This window comes from Myotis myotis, unplaced genomic scaffold, assembly GCF_014108235.1.
Source record: "Myotis myotis isolate mMyoMyo1 unplaced genomic scaffold, mMyoMyo1.p scaffold_m19_p_12, whole genome shotgun sequence".
NCBI lineage: Eukaryota > Metazoa > Chordata > Mammalia > Chiroptera > Vespertilionidae > Myotis > Myotis myotis.
In genome coordinates this window covers 25,112,135-25,139,068 of record NW_023416316.1, presented here as the reverse complement: position 1 = coordinate 25,139,068, position 26,934 = coordinate 25,112,135, and the positions used below count along the sequence as shown (strand labels likewise).

General features: G+C 42.0%; 1 protein-coding gene across 4 annotated transcripts; it reads left to right on the top strand.

Moving 5' to 3' along the window:
* The first annotated feature begins 91 nt into the window (after positions 1-91).
* Positions 92-26,934, top strand: ANP32B (acidic nuclear phosphoprotein 32 family member B). Of its 4 annotated transcripts, none has more exons than XM_036330252.1 (9): positions 92-240; positions 12,890-13,039; positions 16,523-16,645; positions 18,288-18,349; positions 19,094-19,205; positions 21,723-21,912; positions 23,956-24,080; positions 25,521-25,590; positions 26,786-26,934. In XM_036330252.1, the coding sequence occupies exons 1-9, from the start codon at positions 109-111 to the stop codon at positions 26,851-26,853; spliced, it is 1,032 nt and encodes a 343-aa protein (XP_036186145.1). In that variant the 5' UTR covers positions 92-108; the 3' UTR covers positions 26,854-26,934. The 4 variants fall into 4 exon arrangements, with proteins under 4 accessions (XP_036186145.1, XP_036186148.1, XP_036186147.1 ...); XM_036330253.1 differs by lacking the exon at positions 92-240 and adding an exon at positions 11,689-11,803; XM_036330255.1 differs by lacking the exons at positions 23,956-24,080; positions 25,521-25,590; positions 26,786-26,934 and adding an exon at positions 22,976-23,084.

The window sequence follows — 26,934 nt, the reverse complement described above, 5'->3', positions numbered from 1 at the left end:
GCGAGTAACTTGCCTCTGGGGGCTCCGCTTGCCTGCCTGCACGCCGCACGCCGCCCAGCCCCTCAACACCGGCCTCTGCCGACACCCGACCCCTCCCGACCGCCCTCAATGCGCAGGCTAGGACGCCTCTCCCCCCTCCGCCCCCGCCATGGAAAGTTAAGTTTGAAGAGGGGGGAAGAGGGAAACATGGACATGAAGAAGAGGATCCACCTGGAGCTGAGGAACCGGACCCCGGCCGCCGTAAGCAGAGCCCCCTGCGGGCGCCCTCTCCCTCCGATGACTTGCATGTCATGGTGGCCACCTGCGGGGCCCCGGCCGCGGGCTCTCCGGCCTCGGCGCGGGGAAGGGCGCAGCTCGCGGGCTCGGACGGGGAAGGCGGGCGGGCGGGCGGGCGGGCGCGGAGGGGGGAGCGAGCGCGCGGATATTAACTCTTTGGCGCCCGCGGGCCCCCGTGGCCGTCAGGGGAGGGCGGTGGGGTGGGGGAAGCAAACTTTGAGCGCCTCGTCCGCCGGGGTCCTTCCCGGAGGAGTGCGTGTGCGTGTGGCCGGCGGCGCGGGAGGGAGGAGGGGTTGTGTAACGCTGGGAGCCATGTTTGCAGCCTCCCGGGGTGCGCGGCCCGGCGGGACCCGGCCTGCCCAGCCGCCGCGCGGCCATCCCAGGCGGGGCCCGCTGCGGGCCAGGCCGGGCTTCGCGCGCCCCGGGCCGGCTGGGGAAGGGGCTGGAGCGCGGGGGCGGACGTGGCTCTCCCAGCCCGGCCTTGCGGTGGACGCCGGCCCGGGGGGCAGGGGCCGGGAGGCGAGGAGGGCGCCTTGGCCTCTGAGGGGCGGGGGGGTGGGGGGGTGGCGGGAAGCCCCCTCGGGTGCCGGGGCTCCGGCGGGCGCGGCCTGGCGCGCGCGGAGCGGGGGAGGGGCGGGCCCCGGCAGCGGAGGTGGCGCAACCGCCGCCCCTCCCGAGGCCAAGTTTGAAAAAAGGACGCGGTTCCCGCCATTTTTCAAGCCTAAAAATAAAACTTTCTCCACCATTTCCCCCGCTTCCCTTTCGCCTCCGGGGCCTTCCCCACTCGCGCTCGTTTCAGGGCGGGCCCCGCTCGGCCCGGGCCGGCCGTTATAACGGCGGCTTCGCCCTCCCTCGCCGCGGCGGCGAATTCCGGGGCCGCGGTCCGGGAGGCTGGCCCCTCGGTGTGGGCGGGCGGCGGCTCCTCGCGCCAGCCGGGGCGCGCCACAGGCCGACACAGCGCCATGTTGGCGGGCACCCGTCTCCCTCCGCCGCCGGAGCCGGCCGCGAGCTCGGCCCTGCCCTGCCCGCCCGCCCGCCCGCCCCCCGCGGTGGCTGCCGGCCGCCGCTCCCCGGGCGGAGCTCGCGGCTTTTCCGCCGCCGCGCTGGGCTGGGCTCGGCTCGCACTGGCGGGAGCCGCGCGCTCCGCAGTCGGCTCCTCTCCTCTCGGGAGCGCTCCGTCCTGCTCCCCCCCGTTCTTAAAAGGGCGATGCCAGGAGCCGGCTCCGCCCGGGCCAGGCGCCGGGGTGCGGGCGGGCCTGGGCGGCCTCTGCCCGCGCAAGTGCAGGAGCGCGGCCGCCCGGGGCCTGCAGCGGGCGGGCCTTCCAGAGTCGCCCTTGCTGCCCGCCCCTCCTCTCCCGCCCGCCCCGCGAGCTGCGGCGGCGGCTTCCCGGGTCCGGGCGCCACGCGGGGGAGCCGCGCCCCTGCCGGACCCCCCTGGGCCGAGCGGCGAGCTCTGGCCGGGGGTCGCCGGCCTGCCCGTCCGGCGGCGGGTGCACGTGGTGCACGGGTGGCTGTGGGTGTAACAAGTGGCCGACTTGTGGGCATCCAGCCCGCGTTCGCCCGGGGCGCACGCGGTTTTCAGTCCTGCGTGCACGAAGTCGCCGCCGGTGACGTTAGGGGCGCCCCCCCTCCCCCCCCCCGCGTGGCCGCCACGAGCGCCCCTGTTGGGCCCGAGAACAGGGGCACCTTGGCCAGGCCCCCGGCTTTGAAGGTGGAGGTTGGGTCACGTTCGACCCGTCGGCTCATCAGTCAGACATTTTGTGTTGGCCACGTGCTAGTACACGGAAGGGTTAAGCTGCTTCACGCTGTTATTTTGAGTTGTAATTTCGGGAGTTTACGTTATTACTGAGTAGTTGTAAATCCATAGAATGTGGACTAATTAAATTCAGCCAAAATTTCAAAAAGTACCCACGTGGATGTAAAGGTTTTCAAATCCAGAATTTGAAGTCTTTGTGCCTAAGCTAAAGTACGATGAAAGTAGTAAGACCTGACTTGGGTGAACACAATACAATATACAAATGACGTGTTACAGAATTATACACCGGAAGCCCATATAATTTTAATAACCAATGTCACCCCAAAAAATTCGACAAAAAGTTAAAAAAGAGAGTGGGGGGACTTACAGCATTTGACAATTAAACAAACAAGTAAATAAATAAGGTGCTCAGTGACAGCAGTGTTGCTCCCTCTGGGAAATACACCTGGGCTGGTGTTCCCACTATACTGAATTTTTTTGTATATGAGGTAACTAACATATTGCTTTTTTAAAAAGTGTGCATATATGTGCAAGTATTAATTTTTTAAGTAATCAACAGACCTTACCCTCTTGTCAGAGGTTAGAGTCGTGTGGCTATTTAATTAAAATTCGGTTAAAAGATGGGTTTGACAGTTGCCAGATCCCCATTTCAAGTGTTCATAAGCCACAGTCGACTGGGAGCTACTCCGTTGGACAGCACTGGCTACGGTAATCCGGTGTTTTATTAAACAAATATTTGAGCGCCAGCAGCATGCCGCCCGCCCGGAAAGGCAGTGTGGACAAGGCCGAGCGCTGCGGCCCCTGCCCCGTGGCCTCGGACGCCTGCGGGGCTTTGAGGGGCCTGGGAGCCGCCCCACTGGGGATCAGGAAGGTGCCCCAGGGGTCTGCCTGGGAGACTGAGGCCAGTAGGAGGTAAGAGAGGAGAGGAAAGCTTTGACCTTCAACAGAAGGCTTTTCCGGGAGAAAAAAATGCTGTAGATTTTGAAGGGAAATATTTGTAAGAGGAATTAAAAAAGTGTTTTTGCACGAAAGCATTATTCTTAAGGCTAATGAGAAGTTCCAAGATGACTCCTTTAAAACCAAACTCAACTAGTCACACGGTTCCTTATGTTTGTGTGGGACCTGCTCTCAGAAAGTAGGTTTGGCCTTCAGGATTCTGAAGACTTGTCATTTGGGGAAGGAAGAAAATGTCTTTCTCCATTGAATGTATGAACAGAAAGCTCTTAAATGCATCTAAGACTGTATTCCATGGTTGACCTTAATATCATCTAGTGAGAGCTAAGTGTTTGAGGACGGTAAGTGGAAGTTTGATCATAAATGTTAGGGTATATGGCTTTTTTGTTATTTTATTTGGGGGATGGCAGAAGACCCTGGTAACACTTTACCTGTGTTCTTTGGCCAAAGGCTTAGGTTAAGATAATAGGTTCAGTTCATTGATCAGTATAGCCTTGTTCTTTATAAACACAGATACATTCATTTCTCTGAGGGGGAGAGGACTAAAAATATATGTGTAGCTCAGTGTTTTCTAAGTCTAGAACAGCTCTTTATATCAGAGGTGTGTTCTCATAGGGGAAGAGATGGCTAAGAAAGAATGGTGATAACCATTTAAAAGTATAAGCAAGGATAGGAAATGTTTTATGTAAAATATTTGTGTTGTACTTCACTGAGAACAAATTGTACAACCCTAAAACATACCATATACAACACAGAAATTGCTGGTACAAGCACCTTATTAACTCTGCATCTAGGGACAGGTAGCCTGATAATAGCTCTGCTTGAGTTTTTCCTTCAAAGTTAGAAAGCCAACCAGTTCCTGGGGTTACAGTCCATGCCCCTGTGGAACATGCTGGGCTGTTTGCTAGACCGAGATATTTCATAGGCCATAAATAAGAATAGCCTTTCCTTAGTCCCAACTTACTGGGGGGAAAAATTTAGATTTTTCTTCATATTTCCCCCAACTTTTGGCATCTATTGTTTTGTCTCTTTTGATGTAATTTTGAGCTCAATGGGATATTCTAATTGGGTGCACAGCAGCTAACTGTGTTTTTTCCTTGTATAAGTAATACATATTCATTGAAGAAAAAAATGATATAAATAAGCTAAAAAAGTAGCAGATATAGAGAAGCAAAAATTTAAAAATAGAAATCTCACACATACAACCCATTCTACCATTTAGACATTCTGATGTGTAGCATTTATTTAGTTACATAAATAAAATGCAGCAAGCATCTTTATCTTTTTATGTAATTATTCATTATAGCCTCACTGTTAATGTCTGCATTGGTTATAATTTAATCATCCCCATGGGGTGGTTAGAAGTTTGGTGGTCTTTTGTTGGGGTTTTTTTTGCTATTTTAAAGAGTATTGAAATGAGTATCTCGTAAGTGAATCTCTATCTTCTACCAAATTGCTTTTTAATTCTTTTTTTTTTTAATTCAAACCTGAGGGTATTTTTCCATTTATTTCTAGGGAGAGTGAAAGAGAGAGGGAAAGAGAGAGAAGCATCTATGTGAGAGACATACATCAATTGGTTGCCTCCTGCATGAGCCCCAACCAGGGCACAGGCCGGGAAGGAGCTTGCAACCAAGGTACATGCCCTTGATCGGAATCAAACCCCGTCCTGACCAGTTTGGCTCAGTGGCTAGAGCGTTGGCCTGTGGACTGAAGAGTCCCAGGTTCGATTCCGGTCAAGGGCATGCATCTTGGTTGTGGGCACATCCCCAGTAGGAGGTGTGCAGGAGGCAGCTCATCGATGTTTCCAACTCTCTATTCCTCTCAGTAAAAAATCAATAAAATATATTTTAAAAAAAAACCAAAACCCTTCGGTCCGCAAGCCACTGCTCTGTCTACTGAGCCAAACCTGCTAGGGCCCAAATTGCTTTTTAGAATGGTTTCCTTTACCCACCAGTAGGATATGGATGTTTACTTCATGTCATTACTTCTGCCACCTAAACACGTTTGAGGACCACTAATATAAATTTGTTCTATTGTTAATTTGAAAACACTTTTAAAATAACAGTAAGGTAGAAGGTTTGAACAGTAGTTAACTCAGAAGAATGGAAATTAGCAAGAGTAGCAGGAATTACTTTTTCTACCTTTTTGGATTATTTCACTTAGAACAATAATTATGTAATTTTTTTTCTAATCCTCACCTGAGAATATTTTTTTCCATTGATTTTTAGAGAGAGTGGAAGGGTGTGGGGGGAGAAAGAGAAACATCAATGTGAGAGAGATACATAAATTAGTTGCTTCCCACATGCACCCTGACCAGGACTGGGAACTGTGGGAATCTAACCCAGGACCCTTCAGTCCATGGGCCAATACTCTATCCACTGAGCCAAATTGTCTAGGGCTGTATTTTCTAATTAAAGTAATTGGTAATTTAAAATGATCTTTAATTTCTCCATAGTTTTTTTCCCCTTCTTGTAATAAGGATAACTTGTAATTGGGGAAGTCCCCCAACCCGTTAGGTAAAACATCTCTTTTTTTAGTGTAGCAAGAAGAGTGGGAAATGAGAGTAAATTGGAGAGGGTGGAAGGAAAATTGCTTAATGTCATTTGTGGCTCCCAGCTCTAGTCCCCATAACTAGGCTATAGTATAGCTCAAATTTCTCAATGAAAACAGCAGTGTTTTGCTGATAGCTATAGAAAAACAAACAAACAAAAAAAACCCCAAAAGTTTAAAATAGGAAATAATGGAGTTTTAGTTCTCAAGTGTTTATATCTTAAATTCATATTTAATTGGAACATGAGGTATGAAGAAGCATGAATTTGACCCCAAAAGTTAAAACATCTATTTTTGAGCAGAAGGACTACTAACTATTTTGGACCAAATAGCTCCTCTAAGTTGTATACACAGATGTACAAGTGCCTGACCAACCTTCCCTTCTTAGGTAGTAGCCATGGAAGATTTGGGGCATAAGAAGGGGAAACTAGGGTCATTTCTCCTTGATTAGAACCTCCCAATGTATTCTAAATCTAGATTGGGAGGCAATGCCTATCTATCACTCCCCCCTCTCCCCACAAACACACACACACTGGCCCATGTATACTCTTTTTAAAAAATACATTTTTATTGATTTCAGAGAGGAAGCAAGAGGGAGAGAGAGATAGAAACATCAATGATGAGAAGAATCATTGATCGGCTGTTAGCATGCCCCCCACCGGGGATTGAGCCCACAGCCTAGGCATGTGTCCTAACTGGGGATTGAACTGTGCCCTGCTCGTTCATAGGTCAATGCTCAACCCCTGAGCCACACCACCTGGGCCCCATGCAAACTCTTGGACAATTGTGTTCGCCCTTGCAAGGTAATCTGGCGCCCTTGCAAGGTAATCTGGATCCCCTCACACTTCAGGGAGGCGTAGTTACTTCAAAGCTGCTCACACAGTGCCAGGGAGAACATACCTTTCACCAAAGTTTTTTTTTTTTTTTTTTTTAATATTATTTATTTCGGAGAGGAAGAGAGAGATGGAAGCATCAATGATGAGAGGGAATCATTGATTGGCTGCCTCCTACACGTTGGACTGAGCCCGCAACCCAGGCATGTACCCTTGACCGGTATGGAACCCGGAACCCTTTGGTCTGCAGGCCGACGCTCCATCCACTGAGCCAAACCAGCTAGGGCTTCACCAAAGTTTTGTTTAGAACTTTAAACAGGCTGGAAGACTGCCTGATGGAAAGCTTTCCAGACCTGTCATATTCTGGCTCAGCACTGAGTGGGACCCCTCCGATCGTCTCTGCTTTCTGCAGTAATTCCCACTCTGCTCTGTCCTCTTACTGTGCCTCTGGAGCCCTGTTCTGGGAGGGTAGCACATTTCTTTACATTCTTAGCCTTCTTAGAAAAGTGAAGAGACATGCTTTCTCTACTGAGCCATACAACCCTCTGCCCTACTCACCCCAGTAAATTCTGTTGCCTTCTACTCATGGAGGAAAGTAAAGGTCTCAGTGTACATTCCCTGAACTTCTTGCTCTCCCACTTATAAATTCACCTATATTGGTGCCCATCCTAGCTGTCTTCTGCACAAGAAGAGGTGCCCTGCCTCCAACAAGAGTAGAATGATATATCTCATTTTTAATATTCATTTATATTATTTCTTGTAATTGAACATTTTATTTTTTAGTGTTTACCATCTTGATGGTTTGTATTTTATGGCTTGTCTTTTTTTTTGTAAATGTCTCTCTTGGGGTGTTTATTTTTTTCCTTACTAGGGTAAAAACAATATCCTCAAGAAAAGTATAAATGCAGATATCTAGAATTTTCATGTATCAAGAAAGATCACAAAAAAAGCATTAAAAAAGGAGTTTTATCAGTTTATGTTCATAAACTGATGAACAAGGACTGATCCAGAGATGGAGAGGCATTGATTGGACTGTCGGGCCTTGGAGGGAAGGTAGGGGAGGGTGGGGGTAAGGGGGAAAGATCAACCAAAGGACTTATATGCAAGCATATAGGCCTAACCAATGGACACAGACAACGGGGGGTGGGGTGTGAGGGCATGAGCGGGGGGGGGGGGGGGGGGGGGATAGGGGGCAATGTGGGGATAAGGACACATATGTAATATCTTAATCAATAAAAAATATATTTTAAAAGAAAAAAAATAAATATATTCACATTATTTTAAAAAAAAGAGTTTTAAATAAAGAATTCATAACTCAATAATAGAGTCAAATGTTTATATTCTTTTGCCTCGCAATAGCTTTTAAGGAAACAATCCTAATTACAGAAGAGATTTTACATAAGATATTATGGCATTTTTTATAATAGGGAAGATTGGAACTGTGTTCTACAAGGATTGTAAAGTAATTTATGGTACAGCCATACACTTTAATTTATTTAGCTATTAACATATGCAGAGTTGTAGTGTTGTTTTTTTTAATTGATTTTAGAGAGAAACATCAATTTGTTGTTCCACTTATTTATGCACTCATTGGTTGATACTTGTATGTGTCCTGACCAGGGATGGAACCTACAACGTTGGCATTTTGAGATGACACTCTAACCAATTGAACTACCTAGCCAGAGCAGAGTTGTTACTTTAAAGTATGCTAAGTCATACAGTTTTACCTTGCCTATATTTAAAATACACAAAGAAAGACAAAAAATATACCAAAATATCAACAGTAATAAACATTAATATGCTTTCCATTTAATGTATGTTTATGATCAGAAAGTTGATTTTGTTTAGATCCAAGGTTTCTCTCATTTCATCATCTGCTCAATCCCCTACAATCTTTACACAAACCCCTATGCCAGTGATGGCGAACCTATGACACGTGTTTTTTTGGTTGATTTTTCTTTGTTAAATGGCATTTAAATATATAAAATAAATATCAGAAATATAAGTCTTTGTTTTACTATGGTTGCAAATATCAAAAAATTTCTATATGTGACATGGCACCAGAGTTGTTAAGAGTTTTTCAAAATGCTGACACGCCAAGCTCAAAAGGTTCGCCAGCACTGCCCTATGCGGTACTTTAAAAGACTAGCAGTGACTGTTTTTATCTTTATTTTTTAAAAATAGATTAACAGGCCCTGGCTGGCTTGGCTCAGTGGATAGAGCGTCGGCCTGCGGACTGAAGGGTCCTGGGTTCGATTCTGGCCAAGGGCACATGCCTGAGTTGCGGAGGCAACCGATCAATGATTCTCTCTCATTGTTGAAGTTTCTATCTGTCTCTCCTTCTCCCTTCCTCTCTGAAACCAATAAAGAAATATATTTAAAAAAAAAATAGATTAACATTCTCATCAATAAAGTACAAAATAAGGTTTTAGAGAAAAGTCTCCCAGCCACTTACTTTCTGTGAGAGTTTATTTCTGTGAGGTTTTATGTACATACTAGAGGCCTGGTGCACGAAAATTTGTGCACTTGGGGGAGGAGGAGAGCCCTCAGGGGATGTCCTACTGACGGCTTAGGCCTGCTCCGCCTGGGAGTGGGCCTAAGCAGCAATCTGGCCTCCCTCTGCTGCCCCCATCATGCTGCCACTGCTGCCCGCCTCCCTCTGCCGGAGGTGACCCGTGGCCCCCCCCGACCCCCATCGCCCCTCTGCTGCCTTCCCCCCATCGCCGTCCCCTCCCTCTGCCCCCTGGCACTTGCCTGGCTGGCCTGGCACTGCCTGCCCACCAACTGATTGTTCCACTGTTTAGTCAATTTGCATATTACGTTTTTTTTATATATAGAATTAGAGGCCTGGTGCATGGATTTTTGCACTGGTGGGGGGGGGCGTGACCTGCAGGATCAGCCTGCTGTGGGAGCGCCACTCATCCTGGTCAGCTGAGCGGCTCTCCCACTGTGGGAGCACACTGACCACCAGGGGGCAACTCCTGCATTGAGCATCTGCCCCCTGGTGGTCAGTGCATATCATAGCTACTGGTCGACTGATTGTTCTGGTCGTTCCACCATTCAGTCGCTGGGCTTTTATAGATATAGATAAGAAAGTAAATGTGTGACATATTACATAAATAACACTTTCTGTACATTTTACATACCACAGTGTATCCAGGAAATTATTTTCTTAAGGGCATTTAAGTTTTCTAATTTTTTCAATCACTTGTGCCTTCTTTCATAAGCCTTTCTGGATGTTTTAAGCTCATGTTTCATTTTTGGGTATTTCCTGATTCTTCTCAAGTCTCCCTTGCAGGATTCCATCTCCTCAGGGTTCCATCCTCGGTCCTCTTCCTAGGAGTTCCAGCCTCCCACTACTGTCTGTCCTGGTGACTCACAAATAGGGAATTTACAACCCAGACTTCCCCTGAACTCCATACCCATGTGTCCAGTTCCCTAGGGATTCTTTCATCTGGACATCCCATAGGAAACTTGGTATCCCTTTTGTTATTCCTTACACACTTCCCTCCTCAAGCTGTTCCTTTCTTATTCCCTCAAGCTACATGGTTCCCATTTCTCTAAACCAGAACCTCAGTTCCGCTCCATCATCTTCTATACTCAATAGCTAAGCCTGCAAATTAGAACGACTTTAACAGACCGGATGGGTAGCTTGGTTGGATAGAACATCATCCAGACCCACCAAAGTTGTGGGTTTGATCCCCATCAGGGCACATAACAATCAACCAATGAATGCATAAATAAATGATCAACAAATCTGTTTCTCTCTCCCCCTTCCTCTCTCTCTAAAAAATCAAGAAAAAAACATTTTTTAATAAAAAGAACCACTTTAACATTTTTCCCCTCCCAGGTTCCTCTTTGATTTCTATTCTGCAGTTTGGTTCAGCAAACATGTACATCACATTTAAATGCTTTATGGTAGTTTTTAAAAATATATATATTTTTATTGATTTCAGAGAGGAAGGGAGAGGGAGAGAGAGTTAGAAACATCAATGATGAGAGAGAATCATTGATTGGCTGCTTTCTGCACACCCCCCACTGGGGATCAAGCCCGCAACCCGGGCATGTGCCCTTGACCAGAATTGAACCTGGGCCCCTTGAGTTCGCAGGCCGATGCCCTATCCACTGAGCCAAAGTGGCTAGGGCGCTTTATGGTAGTTTTTTATAATTATAGTTAAAGTGGAATTTCACTGGTTGAGAGAAATTGTCTAAAAGGTGATTTCACCCAGTAAGCTGGGAGGCAAAATGGCTTAAGATGCAATATGGCTAATTCCTCCTCACTTGGCTTTTGGCATATTGGGGTCATTTCATTCTGTATAATAATTTTGGATTCTCTGTCAGATACAATCATAGAAAATCATCTAAACCAGCGGATCTCAACCTGTGGGTCGCGACCCCTTTGGCGGTCGAATGACCCTTTCACAGGGTCGCCTAAGACCATCCTGCATTTCAGATATTTACATTATGATTCATAACAGTAGCAACATTACAGTTATGAAGTAGCAACAAAAATAATTTTATGGTTGGGTCACAACATGAGGAACTGTATTTAAAGGGCCAGAAGGTTGAGAACCACTGCCCTAAACCAAATGGGCCCATTTTAGTGGCGTAGTATACTACTTTGGTGGGTGGTAATAACAGTTGACCTTTTTTTATATTTTGGGGTGTTGTTATTTTTTGTTAATCCTCACCCAAGAATATTTTTTCCATTGATTTTTTTTTCTAGTGAGAATGGATGGGAGGGGGAGGGAAATAACAGAGAGAGAAACATCAACAGGTTGCCTCCCGCACATGCCCCAATCAGGGCTGATTGAGCCTGCAACCAGGTATGTGCCCTTGACCAGGAATCAAACCCGTGACCCTTTGGTCTGCATGCCAGCGCTCTAACCACTGAGCAGCTGGCTAGGGAGAGGTGTGTGTGTGTGTGTGTGTGTGTGTGTGTGTGTGTGTGTGTGTGTGTGTAATACAAAAGGAATACCTGCTAGTAAAAAAAAAAAGAAAACTTCATATAGATACGAATAAAGTAGACAGCATTCCCCTAGTTCCTTTCCTGAGAGGTTACTTTCTCAGCATTTACTATGTCCCAAGCACTGCTCTACAACAGCTCTAGTAGGTGGGTAATATTTTTTTCCACTTCATAGATGAGGAAACTGAGGCACAGAGAAATTAAGTGGCTTGCCCAAGGTCACACAGGTTATAAGTGGCAGAGCCAGGCATCTGTCTCCATAGCCCAGCTCTCCTCAGTTGACTTCTTAGGTTTTCACATGTGCTGATTTTCATCAGAAGAAGGAAGAATGGCAGAGATGTCTAGAGAAAAGTAGAAGGAAGGAAAAGGTACAATAGGACTGCATGCATCCTGACTGAAACCAGGGCTTCTGAGGAGGAAATAAGGCAGTGAGAAATAATGAAGAAGCAAGTGAGAAGTTGTGGTGGTGTGGGTATCACAGACTCTATAAATCTGTTTCCTTCTCTGTAAATGGGGGGAGGATATGGTGGTGCCAGGAATAACAAGTATGGTCTCAATAAATGATAGCAATTAATAGAGTAGGATCCTTGGATTCTGTATGGGAGGATGAAGATGTCACTAGCTCCTATCCTCATTTTAGAGCTATCAGCATCTCCCTTCCGTATACATGCTTGATTAATGCTATTAAACTTGGTAGATTCACTGCAAGAATGCCTTTGGCAGTTAAAACTAATTTGCATCACTGTAAATTGATCAGAACGTGATAAAAATTGCAAGTTTCAGAGTCAACCACAGAGCAAGAATGGCAATAAGGATTATTATAGTATTCACACTGTAGACTTATTAAATCAGTATTCAGAATCTTCAGATGTGATACCCTTGGATGAATTCGAGTTCTGAATTTCAGGATCTCCAAAGAAGGAGATTTTATGTATGAAAAAGGAACCTAATTTAATGTCTAATAGTCTCTCGCCTGTCATTCTCACATATAACCCAGATTGATCTTTGTTTTGAATTAAGGCCTTGACACTTCACTTAACCCATTCCAAGTGTCAAGATAATCTTAGTAAAGAGTTAATAATACCACACGTGGAAATGTATAGTGCTGCCAACATCTCCTAGTGATCTTATAGGAAAAGTAAAACTTCCATATTTTCCTTGTGTCAGTCTCTTGGGCCTTGAGGTAGACTCAGCCTAAAAGAGGGTGAGGGGTATCTTCACTCTGCATTTATAGTTAAAGCTAACCCTAAGGGAACAGACTTGGGAAAAGAAATAGGGGAGATACAGTTTCTTCACTTCTATCTTATGAACTGTAGTTTCTGTCTCTGGAAAAGAAAGAGTTCACATCTTTATTCGTGGTGTAACATTCCACCCTTGGTATCTATTAGTATATTGTTTCTAAAGGCTTAATCATTTTTCATTTATTTATAACTGTGATCTAAAGGCTGCCCCTATATGTGGGTGTCTTTGCTGGGTATTTATGGTAGAAGTTTTTGTTTTTTTCTGTATGTTTCTGAAAGCTTGTCTTTTCCTTTTTTCTTTTGTCATCTACAGGTTCGAGAACTTGTCCTGGACAATTGCAAATCAGATGATGGGAAAATTGAGGGCTTAACAGATGAATTTGTGAACTTAGAGTTCCTCAGTTTAATAAATGTAGGCTTGATTTCAGTTTCAAATCTCCCCAAACTACCAAAATTGAAAAAGGTGAGTGCTTTTTCTTTAACAGTAAAAAGGAACCATACCGGGAAGGGAAAAATACATGGTTTTACCTGTAAGGAAGCATTTAATGTAGCAGAAACCACATAGCCTTTGGAACTGGGCATATCTGGGATTGAATTCCAGTTCTATCATTTCCTTGATGGGTGATCTGCAGGTTACTTAATCCTTGTAAGGCTCAATTTCCTCACCTGTAAACTGGTGATACCGCCTGACCTTACAGAATTGTTGTGATGTTTGGAAATAATACATGTTGGATGCTAAATAAATATTAGCTATGAAGAATAATTATTTTGTGAATAATTTATTGTTATAAATTTGTTATAATCTTAGACACTTTTGTTCTTAGTATGCTCTGGTTTAGGAAACAGGTGCCTATCACTCATGTTTTATGTTTGTTGATTAAGGATGAGTTTGAGTAGTAAAGACTTTTCAGATTTATAGTCTTTGATAATTCAAACCCATTACATAATTTTAATGACTAGAAGTTTAAAATGTGCTATGACTTGCTGCAAGAATCCATTGTAACAAAGCTTTTGTATTTCTGTATCCTAGCTGATGGTCTGTTGTTAGCTCTTCATTAGTCTAACTGCAACCAATCACTATTGCCCTCCAATCCACCCCCTACTTTAAAAAAACAAGAGACATGTTTTCTTGTGTCCTTGAATATTTATCTGTCACAGAGCTCCAGAATGTCAAAACTGGAAGAAACTTCATCTTCCAGCCTAGCTCCTTATTTTATAGACACATCAGTAAATTTAGAAAGGTATAGTAATTTGCCTAAAGACACCCACAAAAGTGGTTCGTGCTAGAGCCAAAACTAGAATCCATATTTCCTATTTCCTAACCCAGTACCTTTTTTTTTTTTTTTTTTTTTAAACATTCAGAAAGGTATGTGATTATGTTTAGGTATTCACTTTATTAGGGAATTTATGTTGAAACTTTGTCTAAACAAAGATATACACAGAAAAAAATTCATAATCAAATTTAAGCAAAGGGGCAGGTACGCTGTTCCTGTAGCTTGCTTTTGAGTCCTGAGGGGAATTGTTTTTTACTTATGCACATGAATTAAAACAAGAAATGCTTTCTTTGCTTTATTTAAGTAATAAATGCTCAGGTACTCCATGGTTTTCAGGGTGCCCTGCTTCCTATATCAAAGAATCATGTTATATTTAAATTGGTAAATTTTTTCCTTTCCTCTCGTAAGTATGTGCTTTAGAGATTCAAGAGTCATCCTTTTTATTTGCATTGGTTATTGGTGACACTGGAAGCTCTGATTAGTTCAGTAAACAACTGGTGGCTTTTTATCTATCTACATAAACTTGATGCTAGCAGATCCTAGTAGTATGTGTTTTGTGTTCTGTTTTCCTAGCATCCTGATACATTTTCCTGAATTATTATGGTCAGTATACTGTCAGACTTAGAAAGTAAATGTATCAGTGACCATCTGTATGTATATAGGCTTAATCAAATCCTTTTGAAGTCTTATTTTAATTTGTTACTTATAGAATTAGTGAGGGAGGAATGGAGACATCTATAAATCAGACTTAAAAGGCAGATAGATGTTCTTACAGTTGATGTGGACTTTGTTTTCTTCCTACCCCAGAATGGCTTGTTTTATAACAAGAAAACAGGATCTGAAAGAAATTTGGTGTATAAATGTCACAGGTTTCCTAAATTTACACATTGCTTTTATTTCAAATAAATATACCATTAAGTCCTCTGGTGGGATTGCCTTGTTATTTCTGCTCCCTAAGATACTCATGTTGAAAGGATCTATTACATATGTGTTGATATTCTGACCAACAAAAATAAGTGTTCTCTTTTTATTTTGATTTACTAATATCTCAATAAAGGTAACACTTGGGGCTTTGTTGATTATAGAGTTATATTTTTAAATCTAGATGATTAAGATATTAGACTGGAATATCACATTGGAAGGAAAATTTTTTTCGGAAATGTTGCATTCTCCTGAAACAGTAACACCCAAGCACCAGACTTCATTTATATATATATACATATATATATATTTTTTTCTTTCATTGATTTTGGAGAAAAGGGGAGAGGGAGAGAGACATAGAAACATGATGAGAGAGAATCATTGATTAGCTGCCTCCTGCATGCCCCTCACTGGGGATTGAGCCCACAACCTGGGCATGTGCCCTGATCGGGAATCGAACTGTAACCTCCTGGTTCATAGGTTGATGCTCAACCACTGAGCCACACTAGTTGGGCTTGAATTGTTTTTTAAACTCACTCTTTCAACAACTATTTAAATTAAAGAGTTCCTCTATTCTGCTCATTATTTCATTGCATGCTATAGATGAAATTACATGATGTTTTCATGCTCTTCAAGGTACACAGCATAGTGCAGAGGGCATGGATTCTTCTGAAACTATCCTGCCCAGCTTCAGATCATAGGTTTCCCACTGTAACAGCTGTGAGCTCTTTGGCATATCTCACTGTCTCTCTGTAGTTCATTTTCTTCATCTGTCAGTGGGGGTAATAATTCTACCTACCCCATTGGTTTATTGTGAGATTAAGTGATCATGTAGTATTTCTAGTGCTTTCAATAGTACCTGGCACTTAAGTACTAAGTAAGGGTTAGATATAATTACCGTTGTTGGCATTTAAAAAGGGGATTGATACCAGCTGTATGGTCTAAGTTTTCTCATCTGCAAAATGAAGAATTTGAATTAGATGCTCTCGACCATCTAATTTTTCCATGCTCCAGTATCTTTCACTCTAATATTTCTTGCTGAAGGCTCATTTCCTCTATTGGCACACCGTTTGCTGTGTTACTTGACCCGCAGCTAAGAAATTAGAGCAGGTTCTTGTAAAGGCCAGGTTTATGCAAGAAGTGGCCTCCAGGGAGTTGGTTGTATCAGCCCTGAAGCTGTTGCCCCACTCCCTTTCCTGAGGTCATGGAGCTTCTTTAAGGGTGTGTTTTGGGGCTTGTCCTCCTACAGCCGTCAGAGCAGATTCCCTGGTGGCTTCCAGATGTAGAACTCCACAATGTGTCAATGCTGTAAGGACCAGATTAGGTTCCAAGTGGGCACAGCAAGCTTTGCTTGGCACACACTTAAATAAGCTGCTTAGAATGCATGGACCAGTTTACCCTTCCTGGCAAGTATAGCATATTACAACTTCTTAAAGAATTCTAATTTGCTGTGACCCACTTTTTAGGTTAGAAAATACATTCACTTGAGCAAACTGTTATAATTAGCATCTGGTTAAGAAAACACAACACTTCTCATCCTATCCTGTCTCTCCTCCCCTGGAAATGTTGCTGGGATCCGTAAACTACTTATTTGGTTTTAATCAAACAAAATGAACATACATGCACTGATAAAAACAGAGATTGTTTGGTCTTGGTAAGTATTTAAAAACTGTATTTGCTCTTTAGAACACCTTAATGATATATGTCTCTCTGTATATTTGTGTGTGTCTTGTGTGCATTTTCTCTCACAGCTTGAGCTCAGTGACAATAGAATCTCTGGATGTCTGGACATGTTGGCAGAAAAACTTCCAAATCTCACACATCTAAATTTAAGTGGAAATAAACTGAAAGATATCAGTACCTTGGAACCTTTGGTAAGTAATTAAGAATTTGGAAACTGAGACTTACTGGTCATTTTCATTTTCATATTTCTTTATAGTAAGGGAAGTGATTGGAAATAATTGATTATCTGATACTGTGGTGGCTTTCTTCAAACAAGGGGAATTCTTTTTTGTTTTCTTTTTTTTTCCTTTTAAAATTTCATCTGTTTATGAAATTAAACATTTATCCCCCCCCCCCCCCCCGCACCCCCCAGACTGGCTAAGCTATTCTATACTTTTCTAGAAAAAGCTGTTTATATTGGGTGGCATATCTGAATTGCAGATGGAACAGAAGTCCAAGGACAGTTCCAATAAGTTTTAGATCTCCTAATTCATGATCTTGGGCGCTAGCTGGATCACTGTTGCCCAAAGTTTTTCAAGAGAACCCCCAAATCCTCCTCAGTCTTACATACTTGGATAAGCTATGGAAAATTAGTTAAGTTTAAGTGTCACGAGTTACAGACTTGCTGTGTGACCTTGGGCAAATTGCTTCTTTTCTCTGGGCCTCAGTTTCCTCACTTAGGAGTTCTGGAAATAAAATAAGGCAATGCACTTACTTTGCTTTGTTAGCTGGAAAGCTGTGCTAATGGGGTCCAGCCCAGGTGGAAGTTGTGGTGGCCATAAAAGAGCTTTTAGAGGCAGGGCTTAATGCAGGGTGTGGGGGAGCCCCACAGGCTCCTCTTTTGGCTGGCACCTGGAAATGTCTATGAATTCAAGATTGATAAATGACTATTTTACCTAAACGTGGCATTCTAAAAATTTGGCATACAGGGAGAATTCCATTTTAATGATGCTGACTTGGTGTACATAAAGTCAGTGTTTCCATTAACTTCCAAACATGAATTGGGAGAGGGTTACACAGTAGGTAGGAGTTGTCTTTCAGGATTCAGAAGAACAGAACCCAAGATAAGCCATCCTCTGCTATTCATCTTTTCTGATGTCACAGTATATTTATATATTTGGATTTCATATTAGTTGTACAGGATGTTCTATTAATATTTCAAGGGAAGATAAGGTTAAATTATGACTTCTTTCAATAAAGAGGGTTTCCTGTCAGAATTATAGGGTTTTTCCCTCCTAATTAATAGAGGTGCTGTGCCAGTGTGGATTAAGCATCTTTTACTGAGTCACTTTATGTGTACATTTCATTAAGTGACTTATGTCTAGTTCATATTTCTCATAAATGTTGGGAGCCTATTTCCTACCTTTACTCCATATATTTTGCCCCTCTTTTCTGCTGTAGATAAGTACACTCAGATACTTAGGCTCCTTCATTTTTACTGGTTCTGTCCTTTTTCTCAAAACCAGTCCACATTTCCAATGTTTAAACAAACATTTATTGAGTTTTGCTGAATTCAAGGACATTAACTTTTGCCCACTGTATCCTCATAAGCCACAGAAGAGAATGACTGTAGAGAAAACCAAGTTTAGAAAACTTAATTAATAGTCACATGATAATTTGCAGAATAGGGATGCAAATCCAAATCCACTGTTCTTTGCACTGTTCTCTTTTTACCTACAATTTTGTTTCATATCCAAATTGACTTGAGCTATTTAACAGGAGCACGAAATTAAGTGCTAATGGTCTCCCAGTCAGACACCGACATTAAATCTTCATTGTTTGTGTTAATGACAGGCCTGTCAATCCAGGGTCACTGTGAGCATAGGAACCCCTTGTTTTCTGGAACAGAACACCAGGTAGTACCTTTCCTTGCAAGATCATTGGCTGTTGTGTAATGCTCATAACAACCTGGGTCCCCTTAACTGTTTCATCAGAAGCCTTTGTCAGTGCCTTAGCAGACGGAGGCAGAGCAGAAGCAGCATGTGGGAGCTGTTTGCTTGGATGTTCCTGACCTGATCAGAGATGTATGAGGGCCCTTTGACTGAAAGTCTCTGTTCCCTGGGATAGTAAAGAATGAGAAATAATCATTGTTGTATTTTATCATTTTTAGAGGATCTGCTACGTACCATACACTATAGTGGATGCTTAATGTATGTTATCTCATTAGTAATCCTCAAAGAACATTTCTACAAAGTGAATAGAATTAGCATGGCCCTCATTTTACACAAGAGGAAGCTGAGGCTTGGGAGAGGCTGAATCCCTGTCCAGAGTCACACACTTGGCTGGCCAGTGGGAGCTGCAGCGCTGCACACCCAGGACTTTCTGGAAAAGCCTGGGCTCCTGCCCTTCTCTGAACTTGCTTCTCAGATTCCTAGTGGTGCTAGGTGGGTCTCCTGAAGTTAGAACTTAGAATAAAATATAACTGTAGCAGAAGGTGAAAGGGGGAAATGTTGGGTCAATTTTTACTTCTGATAGTATTCTTCAGTGGGGAAAAACACCATCCTCATCCTCATTAACCACATAACATTTTGAACACCGTCTACATTGAGCCCAGTTCTAACAGTCAATGCAATGATTGTGAATGCCTCTGCTTGCTACAGGGACATTAATCGAGAGACAAAGAAGGCATCATTTCAAACTTCCTTGGACACCTTTTTTAAGAGACCTGGGCCATCCAAACCATCCCCAAAAGCCCTTCTAAATTCTAAGAAGGCAAGCAAAATTATTGTTAATAAAATGTTTAATGTTTATTATGGCTAGCCTATTAGTTTTAGGCCAAATTTATGATATGATAAAAATTTGTGATTTTTTTTTTTTTTTTAGCAGTATTAAACATTACATTGGGATCCTGAACGATCTATCTGTAGTATATTTGGGATCTTAAAGTGTAATTTTACTACTTGAAACGTTTCTAGAATACTATGGTTATTTGTGATTTTGTTGTTTATTTTCTTTCACTTAGTTTTCTAGCATACTGTTTGGCATGTCCGGATTATAATGGGTCCTTTCTCAAGAAGTAGCCAAAAATATCACAGAGTTGTCATTCCAGAAACAGAGCTGTGGAGGGCCTGTGCCCGGGATAGTTGGTGAAACTAGAGAAAAGCCTTGGGCACTGTAGAGCATCAAGTATCAGGGGTTGTATGCATTTTTGTGCATCTTTTCCTAGGGAGTAAGTTTGAGGAGTCCATGGCTCGTTCCTTTGATGAATTTTTAGACTTAGCCTCTTTGGGAAAGCTGCGTAAATTTACTTGTTGTATCCTAGCTGGTATAGAGTCAACTGTTTTGTGAAGAGAAAAGAGTTCCCAGTATGCTATCTAGTTGTGTGGGTGGCATTTCAGCATTTTTTTCCTTCTTGGCAAGAATTCATACCTGGGCTTCTGGAGGTCAGGGCCTGCCCAGTGGGGAACCTAATCTGAAAGCTGCATGACATAAAAGCAGCTCTAAGAAGGGTTGGGGACAGTTTTCTTAAGACCTCAGGGGACTGACTTACATAAGCACATTATGTGATTCACAAACCCTTGCTTGGATCATCATACATTGGTGTTTTGAGGAGTACAGTTTCCTGTTGCTGTAACCCTACTCTGTGTTCCCTGTCTGGCTCTGTGTTCCCAAGGGCTGCTCAGTGAAAGTAAATTAAGTGTGGGAACCTCATCTTTGATCAGGAAGATGAAGATTCTGTAAGGGCAGCCGTCAGCAACACTTTTTGCTAAAGGGCCCAATAATAGATCATTTAGGCTTTGTCAGCCATACAGTCTCTGTCACAATTACTCAGCTTCCCCATTGTAGCACAAAAGAAACCATACATAATGTATAAACAAATGAGTGTGGCTCTGTTTGAATAAAACTTGTTTTACAAAAACAGGCCGTGGTTTGGAATGGGCCAGCAGACAATCTTTTGCCAAGCCCTGCTTTAGAGCAAAGATTTTTCAAATCATTTGTAACTCCCTAGAATTACACAGATACCTCAAGTCCTGGAGACAAGGTTTTGTTTAATCTGCATTTCTTTCTAGGTCCCTGTGAATGTTGAAATAGCTTTCCCAAATAAAGCATCAAAGACTTTAAACACCAACATTTATTTTTTGCAACTTCTGTCTCTCACCCTCCCTTCCACTCTTAAAAATCAATGGAAAAATATCCTCAGGTGAGGATTAACCAAATATATATTATATATGGCTTTTTTTTCTTATTCTTTCAAGACTTTTCTCTTGAGTCAGAACCATTAAAAGTTACATTTATGAAGCTATATAGCATATGCCCTCTGGGCTTATTGCCCCTATTCTAAAAGGCACCAGGCTTCATGTTTTGTGTTTGCTTGTTATAAACTTGCACTCTCTCTTTTCCCTAAGAGGGTTGCTGTCCTGGTGCTGTCTCCTAACTTGCCTGTAATAATATCTCTGTCCTCCCAACCTCTTAACCCTTAATCAAAACTTAATAGATGTGGGGTTGAAGTACTAATACCAGTACAGTATACTTCGTAACAGATGGAGATCTGAGTAAAATACCTGGAAATTTTCCTATTCAACAAAGTTTCAAGGTATGATAACGCCAAAAGAATTTTACATGGAAAAGTCTGGTAACAGTGTCAATCATTTCCCCAAAAATTCAAAAAGAAGAAGAGTGTAATGTTTCTTATTTCTGAAGTTTAAACTCCTTTTCCCTAGCCTGTATTGATTGATTCCTGTCTTTCCAGAAAATGTCTGCATCACTAAACTTTGTGCTTTATTCTGTTCTCTCGTGTTTCACATCTGTGTTCCCAAGTAGAAATGTCAAGCACCTTGAGATTTAGTTGATGGTTGGATGAGTTTTCTTCCATACCCCAGAGCTTTGAAGACTGCTTGATACCCAGCAAGTTCTTAGTGGGCTTTTGGTTACTCAAATATTTGAACTTAGTTTTGAACCAAATTTATCAAATTCTCTGATTTGTCTTGTACTATAAGAAGATCCAGTTTTAATAATAACTTCTTCAAATTCATATTTCTTAAGACTAATGCTGCCAAAAAAAAAAAAAGACAGTTCTTTGAGAAGGGTAGATGTAGAAAGAAAGGACTAGTTACAAATCTCTAGTGGCCTCTAATATAAAGATTGCAAAGGAGTTGAAATGTTTTCCTATGTACAAGGTTGAGTGGGTAGTACCTAATTAAATACGAGGCTAGACTTTTACCTCTTAGGAGATGGGTTTTGTTGCTTAAGTTCCTTTGGTTTAGGAAGTGTGTTTTTTTAATCCTTCAGAAAAAGTTGGAATGTCTGAAAAGCCTGGATCTGTTTAACTGTGAGGTTACTAACCTGAATGACTACCGAGAGAGTGTCTTCAAGCTCTTGCCCCAGCTGACTTACCTGGATGGCTATGACCAAGAGGATCGAGAAGCTCCTGACTCAGATGCTGAGGTGGACGGTGTGGATGAAGAAGAGGATGATGAAGGTAATTGGACATTATTTCCGTCAACCTAATTTCTGCCTTCCAGGGTCCTGATAAAACTGCTGAATGTTCTTGCTGTTGAGAAAAAGAATTTATATGCATACATGTAGGCATTCCATTTAATTTGGAGTTACAACTTCTGTTTAATTTTACTAAGTGCTTGGGACATTGAAGCCTTTAAATGATTCCAAATAAAAGTGGTTTGTTAGCTAATGTCTTGGATTTCGAGCCTAGAGATCATGGACTGCTCCATCCATTGAAGTACTTGTGAGTTACAGTTTACTAAAGAGACCATCATTTCTGTCTTCCTCCTAGCTGTTCCCCTGCCTTGGTTACTGCTTACTTATCCTTACAAAACTCATCTTTGTCAACACTTCCAGGAAGACTCTCCTGATACCCTCGAGAGATGAGATTCGTGAACATGCTAGAACATCCCTTGCTACCTCTTTCGTAGCACCTGTCTCTCTGCTATTCTTGTCCCTTCCAACTATGCTATGATTATTTTCTTGGGTCGGGCTTTTTTCTTTATTCAAAGGACCTAAAACTTCATAGGTACTTGGTATATGTTTGTTATATCCAAATATAAATAAAATAGGTTTCCTGCCTTTAATATATTACTAGGATCTAAGAAGATGATGATTTCAAAGTACTATGTGATAGGTTCCATTTTTCATTAATAAGGGAAATAATCTCTGGATATAACATGGATTTAGAAGATAGTTTTTATCATTGACATCTGACCAAGGTTTTTTACATCTAGTTAGCTTTTAGACTCATTTTTTTAAAATATCTCTTTTCTTTAAAATAAAAAATACACAAGATAGAAATGATTAAGAAAAGCAGAGGAGGAAAAAACATCAGGCAGCTTGGTGCCATTATTGGTGCTGTGCTCTGGAAGCATCTTTACAGTTTGATTTTGCAGGAGATTTGAGATAAGGCAAAGAGAGAGAGGATGGGATGTAAGACAAGCATGTCAAACTCATGGCTGCGAAGTTTGTAAGATGTCACAAAATAGGACATCTCACCTTGTTCCAAATATTTATGTCACTTGTTCCCCTCACCACAGGTTTTCAGTTATCCCTAAGAACCCTTTGTGCCTCCTGTGGTCTGTTGAGGTTCATATTAAACAGGCTGAACGGCCACCTGTGAAAGAGCCTGTAAAGAAAACTTTTGGAGGGGTGGAGGGTTCCTGAGAACCACATCATGGTTTCTGTCCTCTTGGAGCTCACTACGAAGAAGAAAGTGTTAAATAATCACAAGTGAGCAAGGTGTGTGGTCATGGAGAAGAACCGGGTGCTTGTGTGAGAGTGCGATGGGATTCGGAGGTCTGGCTTATCTGCCCAAGGAAGTGATTTTTAATTGAGAGTCAGAGGTTGAATCCGTGTTAGCCAAACAGAAGAGGGAAGAGTGTTGAGCGGCTTGGAGGCAGAATAGAGCACAGCAAGCTCTAGTACCAGAGAGGTAACTGCTCGGCTAGAATCCTCCACCAAATGGAGACACGGTATGGAGATGCCTCGCAACTTGTCACAGGTTTGTTAGTCGGCATCTCCCAAGCTCCCCATTTGGGCAGCTTTGTGGTGGTGCCCTTGCCTCAGAAGAATATTTTTGTTTCAATTTTTTGTAACTTTTTACTGTGGAAAATTTTAGACATAGACAAAGGTAGAAAAAATAGTAAAACATTCATGTTCCCATGACTGAGCTTTAATAGTTCTGGTTCATAGCTGATCATGTTTTATACATACACATCCCTACCCTCTTCCCCCTTCCTTACTTAGAGTCAAATGCCAGACACTGGATAAAGTGTTATAGTGTCCATCTAGTCTCCCAGGAGTCCTGGCCTCCAGATGTTATGGGATTCTGTAGGACAAAAGGACTGAGCTACAGCAGCTTGGGAGCAAGAGGGTAACTGTGGTTCACGGTTTCCCCTGATGTTGGTGTAGTCCAGCATTTGTCCTGTGGACCAACCCATAATTTCTCAACATCTAGCAGATGTACCCTCATGGGACATCAAGAGTATTTAATGAATTCCTTTTGGACTGTTTTCAGAAGGAGAAGATGAGGAGGACGAGGAGGATGAGGATGGTGAGGAAGAAGAATTTGATGATGAAGAGGATGAAGATGAAGACGAAGATGTAGAAGGAGAAGAGGATGAAGATGAAGTCAGTGGGGAGGTCAGTGCAGCTCTGCTTCCCTGCTTCCTATTTAAAATGATTAAAAGTATAGATTCCTTTTTAAGAAGAAAGGAAAGGAAGAGAAAAAAGGCCTTCTGAAGAAAATAATATACGTTTGAGTAGACTAATATCAGTCTGATTAATTTAGCTCTTATGAACCCACCCTCTTAATAAATACTAAATGGAATGCTTACTGAATGCTACAGGACACAGTTCTTGGCTCTGCAAGGTAAGTTTTAGCCCTTTAACTTTGGGAGGAAGCAGTGAGTTGAGTATTCATTCAGTAGGGTGAGAAAACTGGAAACATTGAGAACTGAAGGTATGTCTATTCCTTTGTTGTATTGAAAGGAAGGGTATGTTTACCAAGTCTTGACTTGTTCTTGTATATTCAGCCTAATTGAGCAAATACACGCCTTCTGTGTTAAAAGAGCTAGGGATGCAAAGTTAAATAGGGATGTGGTCCTGCCCTGGCATGTATGGCTCACTTGGTTGAGCGTCATGTCATGTACCAAAAAGACCAGTTCGATTCCTGGTCAGAGCACATGTCTGGGTTGTGGATTCAATCTCCAGTAGAGGGGGTGTGAAGGAGGCAGCTGATCGATGTTTCTCTCCCACATCAATATTTCTCTCTCTCCAAAGTAATAACATTTTTTAAACATTTTTTAAACTACATGCAAGAGCAGGTAGTCTAGTTTAATGGCACACCTAAGTAACACCATGTCAGTAAGGAGTTGAATGCCATAGAAGGACAGGAGAAAGGAGTGACTTACCTTTGACCCTGAAGGAGGTTTGTGAAAACAACAGGCCAGGAAAGTTAGATGTCACCAAAAACATGTTCTTTTTTTGTACAGAAGTAAGGCTGAGCATTTGTATAACCTCATAAGGTATTTAATGAAATTAAGTTCCTGAAGGGAACATTTTATAACGATGGTAATGTAGAAATCTTTGTCCAAACCTGCTTTGAAATTCAAGATTTAAAAATCATTTCTTGAATTATTCATTTAAACTTGTATACTAATTAAGTATGTCTGGTAAATGAAATGCTTACTTCTGAAAAGCAACTTTTTTTTAAGTATGTTTTTATTGATTTTTAGAGAGAGGGGAAGGGAGAGGGATAGAGATAAGAAACATCACCCTTCTGCCTACTGGGGTTCGATCCTGCAACCTGGGCATATGCCCTGGCCAGAAATCAAACCAGTGACCTCTTGGTACATGGGTCGATGCTCAACCACTGAGCCACATCAGCTGGGCAATTTTTAAAGAAAAATTTAAATTAAGCTTATTAAGAGAAACCCACGTATCTCAGTACATCAAAGTAGATAAAAACGTAAAAGTTTTCTCCTTGATGGATTGTTACATTTATTGGGAAATTTATACTTTTTGTACTTCTCAACTTGGCAGAATTAATCTAATAATGATAATTGCCATACTATTCTTTAGGAAGAAGAATTTGGACATGATGGAGAAGTTGATGAAGATGAAGACGATGAGGATGAGGATGAGGATGAAGGTGGGTGTGAAGCATGCATTTTGATCCTCAGCTAAAAATCGGGGTTTGGGGCAGCTGTCCCATTAACTTAGAATTTATCACAACCACTGAGAAGAAAAAAATTGCCCTTTGCCCTGGTGGTCTTCACAGGCCCTTGTGTAGCCCTGTCAGTGTGTCTACACTGGTGTAGTTCACCTGCTCTATGTAGCAAGCTATTAAGACTGTCTCTCTGAGGGAAGGAGGCCCAGTTTTCAGTCCCCACACTTGAACTATGTTTTTAGAACCCTTCATTCAGATTATTGCCAGGCATAAGATTTCTGTGTTTTGAATTCTTTCATTTAAAAAAGTCTTAGTAATTGTGTCATAATTTTTGCAGAATGTATACATATCACCTTTCCAATTTTATTAGTGTTAATTCCTTTCCACCTTAACCCAAACTAGTGAAATATCCATTTGTTAATTACTCATTGAAAGCACAGATTCTCATGCATATATAGGTTTCAGAATACCAGGTGGTTTGCTGTGCTTTCCATTGGTTCAATTTTTTTTCCAGCATCTGTTCTCTGTGCCACGCACTGGACTAAATTTACAGTGATAGAAGAGCAATCCTTAGGACCTGGTTTCTGCCTTCCAGGAGCTTTATAGAACATAGTTTGACACAGATTTAGTTAATTTCATTTAATAGCCATGAATTTTTACTAGTTGAAAAAACAATGATATATAGGTCTCTGTCTCAAAAACCTGAGGCATCTAGAAATCTCTTTTTAGTTAATATCAACTCACTACAATTTGAATCTTGCCATGTTCAAGGCTAAATACTCTGTTATCTCCGTTAATCTTCAGAGTAACCCTTCAAGTTAGTGCCATTGTCCCCATTTTATAAACAAGGAAACAGGCTAACTAACTCCAAAGTCCCTGATGAGCAAATCTCTCATTGGACCAACAAGTGTAAGAAACATTTGGGAGACTGCAACTTAAAATTGAGAAAACTGGCGTAACTTTGTTGTGATTTGAGATGCTGCTGTGCATTTTGCCTTCTTGGTTCTGTGGTCACTATGCTTTTTAAAATTAATAGCTCTTAATTAACAACCTGCCTATCAGATTAAGCTGGCATCTTTTTTTTATCATCTCAACCATCAAAGAATTCATTGTTTTTACCTTCGTTAGCAATAACTTTGTTCCAATTGTCTCAAAGTGAATTTTTGTTATTGTACAGAGGAGGAAGAAAGCGGGAAAGGTGAAAAGAGGAAGAGAGAAACAGATGATGAAGGAGAAGATGATTAAGGACCCAAATAATCTGCAGAAAAAGAAAACTGTTCAGTATTGGTTGGACTGCTCATCCTATGGATTTGGTAGCTGTTTAAA